At 47.8% G+C, this 8449-nt stretch overlaps 2 protein-coding genes across 2 annotated transcripts; one reads left to right on the top strand and one right to left on the bottom strand.

Annotated features, from left to right (window-relative positions):
- Positions 1–6337: 6337 nt before the first annotated feature.
- Positions 6338–6730, bottom strand: H2AC25 (H2A clustered histone 25; the record flags this gene model as incomplete). The annotated part of the gene is made up of 1 exon (XM_079702766.1): positions 6338–6730. The coding sequence occupies one exon, from the start codon at positions 6728–6730 to the stop codon at positions 6338–6340; it is 393 nt and encodes a 130-aa protein (XP_079558892.1).
- Positions 6731–7025: 295 nt separating this feature from the next.
- Positions 7026–7424, top strand: H2BC26 (H2B clustered histone 26; the record flags this gene model as incomplete). The annotated part of the gene is made up of 1 exon (XM_079703915.1): positions 7026–7424. The coding sequence occupies exon 1, from the start codon at positions 7044–7046 to the stop codon at positions 7422–7424; it is 381 nt and encodes a 126-aa protein (XP_079560041.1). The 5' UTR covers positions 7026–7043.
- Positions 7425–8449: the final 1025 nt, after the last annotated feature.

Genomic DNA, 8449 nt, shown 5'->3' with positions numbered 1-8449 from the left:
GGGGTCCTGGGCCAATGCATACAGGTGCAGCCACACAGGGACAGGCTCTCCTGTGGAAAGTCCCAGCACTGGCTGCTTAAGATCTGTGAAAATTGAGTGCCTCAGGGGTTCTGAATGCTTAGTAGCTATTGTATACTTAGTGATCATGAATCTTTAATGCCTCTTGTATACTTAATGATCACAAATATTTAGTGACCAGATGCCTCACATTTACTTACCTTTGTCTTGGTGTTTCCATCCCATCCATCAGTTTGTGGATTAGTGGCATCTTTGCTATGTTGAGTTTTCCAATCCAGGAACACTGTATGTCATTTATTTAGATCATCTTTCATTTCTTTCATCATCATTTTGTAATTTTCAGCAGCAAGTCCTGTACATGTTTTGTTAGATTTATACCTGTGTTTCATTTTTTGGGGAGTGATTTTACATGGCAATGTGTTTTTAATTTTGGTTTTCACAGGCTCAGTGTTTATATACAGAAATGAAATTGATCTTTGTGTTGATCTTGCATCCTGAGACTTTACTGAATTCAGCTATCAGTTTTGGGGGTTGTTTGATAGATTTCTTGGGATTTTCTGTGTAGACAATCATGTCATCTGCAAATAGTTTTATTTTTTCTGTTCCAATCTGTATGCCTCATCTTCCTTCCTTCCATTCCTCCCTCCCTCCCCCCTTCTCTATTTCTTTTCTTTCCTTTTGTCTTCTGGTCTTTTCTCTCCTTTCTCTTTCTCTTTCTTCCTTCCTTCCTCCCTCCTCTCTCTCTTTTTCTCTTTCTTTTCTTTCTGGCTTATTGCACCAGCTAGAACTTCCAACATTACACTGCATGAGTGGTTAGGCGGACATCCTTTCCTTGTTCCTGATCTTAGAGGGAAAGCATCTAGTCTTTCACCATTAACTATATTGTTATCTGTCAATACTTTTTCTATGCTTTTTCTGCATCAATGGAGATGATTACATGATTTTTCTCCTCCTCCTTCTTTTTTTCCCTACCTGTTGATGTGTCGGATTCCCTTGAGTGACTTTTGGTAGATTTTATTCCCAAGGAGGGAAATTGAATTTTTTTGAGAATCTCACTTATGCTGTAGTGTTGGTAGCAGGAGATTAGTACAGAGGCAACTGAAGTAGTTCAGGTAAGAAATGATGGTGTACAAGTTTCCTGTGGCTGCTGTAACAAACTACCACAAGCTGAGGTGGGGAGGGGGTACTAAAACAACAGAAATATTTTTCCTCCCAGTTCTGGAGGCCAGAGGTCCAGGTGTGGGCAGGGCTGTGCTCCCGCTGGAAGAGGCAGAAAGGGGAGGATCCTTCCTGCTTCTTCCAGCTCCTGGCACTTCAGGTGCCCCTTGGCTTGTGGCCACTTCACCCCAATCTCTTCCTCTGTAGTCATATGGCCATCTCCTTGTATCTCTGTGTCTTCTCCTCTTCTGTCTCTTGTAAGAATAGTTGTCATTGAATTTAGGGCCCATCCTAATCCAGGATGACCTTCTCATCTCAAGATCCTTGATTTAATTACACCTGCAAAGACTTTTTCCAAATAAGGTCACGGTGGCCGGCTCCAGGCCTTAGGACGTGGACGTATCTATTTGGGCGGGGGGGAGCAACCTTCAGCCCACTACAGGTGGAATCCAGGACTAGGGTGGTAGCAGCTGACATAGACAGAAAGATCTGTCTCCCTGATGTTTACCAACTTGCTATTGGTCTCCATGTGAGCAACCGTGGAAAAGAACAAACGAAAGGCAGATCTGTTGGTGTATTTAGTTTACCTGAGTCGCTGGAGAATGGCAGGACCATCTACCTGACTGGGGAATAATGGGGAGGTGGTAGTGTGGGGCGAGTGTCAGGCTCAGAGTGCAGTCCAGCCATAACGAGTGGGTGGAAATCCCCAGCAGGAGCATTAAACCTGGCACTCTGGGAAGACATCTGCCATTGACGATGTTTGGGCGTCACTGAAGCCCATCTCATCCATGACCTGGATGAGACTGTGAGAAAGAGGAAGGCTCTGGTCAAACCACAGAACCTGTGGTGGATGGCAACATGACCAATTGCCATTCCTAGCATTGAGAGTGGAGGCTACTGGTCCACACATAGGGTCCAGTGGGCCTTGTGATTCGCCGAATCCCAGTTTGGGGTCTGAGCGCAGTGTGCAGGCCAAGCCTCAGGGGTCCTGAGCATTTTTTGTCTTCTTGGGACTGTATAAGGAAGCTTGAATTAGCCATGGGGAGAGATGGTGAGAAGAACCAAAGTGTTCAGATATGCGAGAGAGGCTGCCAGACCAGCACCTTCCCAGGGACACCCCCACCGCCAATGACCCATGACTGATCCACCAACTGACCCCCCAGCTAGCCCCAAATGCCTATGAGCCAGCCTTCAGCATGTTCACTAACTACCAGCTTTCTTGGGGGTCCAGCTCAAACTGCTGGCCTAAAGGCCCTCTAGGACATTTGGGGCTGATCTGCCATCCTGTAGGAGAGAACAGGAAGGACATGACCCAAAGAGGGCTGCAGGTGACCGGGAGTAAGCTGAAGATAAGGCAGTGGGAGATAGAGGTGGCCTGGAGGCTCAAGGGCAATGCTCACAGGAGGGGCTGCTGGGTCCAAAGTTGAGAGGGAGGTGAGAAGCACCAGGACCTGGTGTCCCCAGAGACCTGTGCAGGAAGCAGTAGAACTGAGCTGACCAGAAGGTGCGAGGGAGGGGAATGGGCAGAGAAAACGATGAAGTTTTAGAGCTTTTGCTGGGCATGCATTGGAGAAAATCAAAGCCTTCATGAAGTTTTGTGAGCAACGCATGGAAACAAGACCCTGGCTATGGGTAGGAGAGTCGGGGGGCACTAGGCAGATTCTGATGACCAGGGCCGGGGCAGCTATGTAACAGGGTGACATAGGGGGAGAAGAGCTCAGTTCAGCCCAGATCCGACGGCACTGGGAGCCGGGTGACCCAGTTCTCCAAGTTCTAATCCAGAGTCTGGGGGAGCACAGAAACTCGGGGAGGGGGGAGAAGTCCATTTGCCTTTTCACTTGGGAGATTCGTGAATATGTTGGTGAACAAATGGGAACTGATACAGTAGGGAGGAGAGACTAGATGTGCAGCAGGGGCTGGGTGCAGGCCACGCCCAGGAGAGAGGTGTGGTGGGCTGTTTGACTTGGGCCAGGCTAAGCTGAAAATTCCAGAAACTGAGGACACTTTATCTGCAGTGGGCATCGATGTTTCTGAGGCTTCCTAGGCTGCATTCTTCCTCTGGAATCTCCCACCTCCTTTCTCCATCTTTCACAGGGACATGGGGAATATGACCAAGATAATTCTGGTGAAGGGAATGTGTGACATGTGGCAGTGGGCTGGAGAAAGGGCTTGAAGTTCCATAGAGGCAGGCAGATGGAAAGGCTGTGGCCACCCAAAGGGACACCATGCCCCTCTTCCCACATGGTCTCTAAGGGATGCTACTGTGCAGCCAGGCCAGACCCTGTCCATCCCACACTCCACCTACTGGATAGAATCGATGGGAGACATCCAGTCTCCTCCTCTTCTTTTTAGTGCATATGCATGTATTAGTTTCACATTTCTTTTTAAATCAAGGTGAAATTCACATAAACATAAACCATTCTAAAGTGAGCAATTCAGTGACATTTAGTACATTCACAATCACCTCTTTCTAGCTCTGAAACATTTTCATCACCCTAAAAGTGAACACTCTGTATTCCTCCCGCTACCCACCAGCCACTGGCAACCACTAATCTACTTTCTGTCTCTATGGATTTGCCTGTTACAGATGTTTCATATAAATGGGATCACGCAATATGTGACTTTTTGTGTCTGGCTTCTTTAACTTGGCACAGTGTGTTTTGAGGCTCATCCATGTTGTATGCACCATTCCTTTTTATGGCTGAACAGTATTCCACTATATGGATAGACCACATTTTTGTTTATCCATTCATCTGTTATGGAAATTTGGGCTATTTCCACCTTTGAGATGTTACAAATAATGCTGCTCTGAATGTGACATGGGTGTATGGGTATCTGAGTCCTTGTGTGTATCTGGGGGTGGAATTGCTGGGCCATGTGGTGCTTTCTTCTTTAAGCATGATTCTGATGAGCTTTCTCTACCAAGGCAGGCAGCTCTGCATACTTTATGTTTCTGAACCTGATAACCCTGAGAGATGATCAGATTTTAGACCAGAGGTACCCAACAGAACTTTCTGTAATGATGGAGACCTTCTATATCTGTTCTGTCCAATGTGGTAGCCACTAGCCGTGTGTGGCTAGGGTGACTGAGAAACTGCACCTTTGTATTTAATTTTAATTAACTGAAAATTAAATAGGCCCTGTGGCTGTATTAGCTCAGCCTTAGAAGTGACAAAAGAAGGACTGACTGCCCCTTAGAGCACCTCCCACCTCACGCTTTTTAAAAATAATTAATTTATTTATTGGCTGCATTGGTCTTCCTTGCTGCCCGCGGGCTTTCTCTAGTTGCAGCGAGCAGGGGCTGCTCCACACTGCGGTGTGCAGGCTTCTCATTGTGGTGGCTTCTCGTTGCGGAGCACAGGCTCTAGGTGCACGGGTTTCAGTAGTTGCAGCACGCAGGCTCAGTAGTTGTAGCGCACGGGCTTAGTTGTCCCGTGGCATGTGGGATCTTCCGGGACCTGGGCTTGAACCCGTGTCCCCTGCACTGGCAGGCGGATTCTTAACCACTGTGCCGCCAGGGAGGTCCTCATGCCTCCATCTTAACACTCCACTTGAGGAATTGAAAATCTGGAGCTCCATAATGATACTTGGAAAACCCAAGCTCCCTGCTCCTGAGAAACCTTTCTTAAATACCGCGGAAGGGGTTGAAGATATACAATGACCTACATGAATATCAACGCAAAAATCAAATTTAAGCTAGAATTGAAGGCTGTCACTGGAAACATAATGTATACCTCTCCAGAAGGATCTATAATCTCTTCCATAATTCCCTGCAATTTGTTTCACTGAAATGGGTCCCACTGGGTAATGTGGGTCCTGTTATCTCTACCTACACTGCAGGGGTCTGGTGTTTTTTCCATCCACACTGATAGTTCCTATCAATTTTTGGTGCGAATAGTCTCATAGTGCTAGGATATTTTCTAAAGAGTAGCAGATACGTGGTTAGCTCCAGATAGTGTCTAGGGAGCCCTGGTTTGAGTACATCTAATTTTAGTAAGATAACTATTTATTGTATAATATTCCTAAATTATTTTACTGGCCTGTATTTATTGTTATAATAAAAAAATTAATGGCATCACTAAGGATAATGACAGCAGGAATAGACACTTGCTGAGCTCTTACACTGTGCTAGGGATCTTTAAACAAGGGGATTAGTATAGATTGACTCATTTAATCCCTTCACCCCATGAAGTAGGTGCCATTAACATTCTCATTTCTCAGTTGATTTTGCAGGAGCACCTCTGGGATACTACAACCCCTATTTACAACAGAATGTGGAATTCAGGAAGTCATCTTCTGGAATATCCACATATGTATTACTTAATCTGGTCCTAACAATGTTCACTTTAAATTTACTATATTCACAAACGTAATTTTCCTCATCAAATTCAAGGTACAAATTATTTTATTGACTTTAGCGATCAGTTTAAGGGGATCTCTGATTAACGTTTGGCCAACCCAAATTTAACAATTTAAATTCTTTAAAATAATTATTCTATTTACCATGAGATTTCCTTTAAAAACTTACACCTACTTTCGAAATATAATTTGACCTTTTCAAATGCTGACAAACCCTTCCCAAGACCTTAGAATTCCCAGTACATTATACAATTCTGATCGCATTTCTCTAAAAATCTGTCATGCATTCATACATTTTAAAATGGAAATCATGTTTACCTATCAGAACCTCAAATGGTAAAGTTTCTTTCAAGATTAAACACTTTCAATACCAGATCAATCTACCAGATTTTCCCTGGGATAAAACAACTACGTATTTGGTGTCTAAATCTCAGAGTGACGACACTTTCCGGAACCAAAGTAGCTTGTCACCGGTAATAACAAAGACACTTTCAGGATGAGTGGGATTGAAACCCCATGAACTTGATGGTGGCAAAACTCAAAACCGGCCGCGTGTCAGACGGCATTCCCCGCACAAAATTAACACTGAGCCCACTGTGCGCCTAGGCGCACCCAAATCATGCCTCGGGGTCGGTTTCCCGCGAGCCCTGCCTTGCGCAGATTCGCACAGGAACGCGCTCAAAAGGACACAGCCCTCGACCAGTGCGGCTCTTTTCTAGAATATATGGGTGGCTCTGAAAAGAGCCTTTGGTGTCACGGGGCCCCTGGGGCGCACGGCCGTTTCCGGCCCGCCTCCGCGGCCTCACTTGCCCTTGGCCTTGTGGTGGCTCTCCGTCTTCTTGGGCAGCAACACGGCCTGGATGTTGGGCAGGACGCCGCCCTGCGCGATGGTCACGCGGCCCAACAGCTTGTTGAGCTCTTCGTCGTTGCGGATAGCCAACTGCAGGTGGCGCGGGATAATACGAGTCTTCTTGTTGTCACGCGCCGCGTTACCCGCCAGCTCCAGGATCTCAGCCGTGAGGTACTCCAGCACGGCTGCTAGATACACAGGCGCACCAGCACCCACACGCTCAGAATAGTTACCTTTCCGGAGCAGCCGGTGCACTCGGCCGACAGGAAACTGCAGGCCCGCGCGCGACGAGCGCGACTTCGCTTTCGCGCGCGCCTTGCCTCCCTGTTTGCCTCGACCGGACATCTCCCAATCAGGCGCGGGGAAAGAAGAAAGCCGAGAAACAGAACCCCAAGCAGCGAAGCCGTAATGCTCAGGCAGTCCTTATATATGGTCTTGAGGTAGTGGAGTCGGAGCCTCCCGATTGGGTAGCGATAGTGACCAATCAGAAAAGGAAGCCGCCATCCCCTAATTTGCATGCGCCTTTTCCAGTGATGACGTTGGGCTGCGCTTGATCCTATCAGAAACTAGATGCTCTTGATTCCTCATTTGAATACAGGACGTATAAGTTGAGTTGCTGGAGCTGTATCCTTTTTTCTGTTTGGAAAGATCTGCCGTAATGCCTGATCCGTCCAAATCAGCTCCGGCACCCAAGAAGGGTTCTAAGAAGGCCGTCACGAAGGCGCAGAAAAAGGATGGCAAAAAGCGTAAGCGCAGTCGGAAGGAGAGTTATTCCATCTACGTGTACAAGGTGTTAAAGCAGGTGCACCCGGACACCGGTATTTCTTCCAAGGCTATGGGTATCATGAACTCGTTCGTCAACGACATCTTCGAGCGTATTGCTAGTGAGGCCTCTCGTTTGGCGCACTACAACAAGCGGTCTACCATCACGTCCCGGGAGGTGCAGACGGCCGTGCGCCTGCTGTTGCCCGGTGAGCTAGCCAAACACGCTGTGTCCGAAGGTACCAAAGCCGTCACGAAGTATACCAGCTCCAAGTGAGGCACTCCCCGGCTCCCGGGAACCCAAAGGCTCTTTTCAGAGCCACCCACAAGATCGAGAAAGGGTTTCGAACACGTGAAAGGTTGTTATGTAAACGCATCCGATGTGTGCTCCTTAGCGGTTCCTTGGTTACTGGGAGGACGTTCTCGTTCTCCCCGCTCTCTGTAGACGTGTGTGCGCGTGTGTATGGAAGCGGCATGGGAGAATGCCTGCTTTTTACGGAGGTCGGGTATGGAATGGCAACCCAAAATAACAATGTGGGAGGCAATCAGAAACCGGGTGTCCACCCTCGCCTTCGCTCAAGATTATTGACGCTTCACTAAACAAAGTAGGGACCCTGAACTCAAGTGTCCTTAGCGTGTGGAGAGTGCCATTTCCGGGGCTTGCGGGCATGGACTCCATGTCTAGTTTTGTGTTCGTGTGGTGTGAGCCTGTGGGTGAGGAACGCAGGTCACCTACCCCCAGTGGGACCTCGTGCCAGTCTCCATCTCCGTGTCCCTGATGGGTGAACCCGAAGGACGCACTTGGTGAGGCCCTGGGGGTTGTCACGCAGCTCTGGCGGTGGCGCCTGGCGCTGCATCCCCGCCTAGACCAGACACCTTTATCCTAAGGCAATGAACATTTCCGGGAGGATGTTTGCATGTCTGCATCCTTCAACCGCAGGATATTTGACAACCGAAAGAAAAACGGAAGCGCGGTGGAACGCAGCGCTCCTTGCGCAGGAGCCGGATGTAAAAAGCCGACTCCTGCTGCAGGTAGCTTTAAGGGGGGTAGGGGGGTGGGGAGGAGGGCAATTTAAGAGGAAAAACAACGTTTTTCGAAGCAAATGTAGTTTTCCCACTTCAGCCACGTTATTTTCTGTGACGCACTAGTAACGCATAACTTTCCCTTTTCTTTGAATTCATGGCATTCATTTGCAAAGTGTCATCTTAGTTCAAGGGAAAGCGCTTTGGCATGAAGAGTCTTCACTCTGAAGAAGACATCGCCTACCTTTTTTCTTGCCTTGTGTTTTCTCATTTGTAAGA

This window comes from Hyperoodon ampullatus, assembly GCF_949752795.1.
Source record: "Hyperoodon ampullatus genome assembly, chromosome: 4".
NCBI lineage: Eukaryota > Metazoa > Chordata > Mammalia > Artiodactyla > Ziphiidae > Hyperoodon > Hyperoodon ampullatus.
This window is presented reverse-complemented; position numbering and strand designations above follow the sequence as displayed.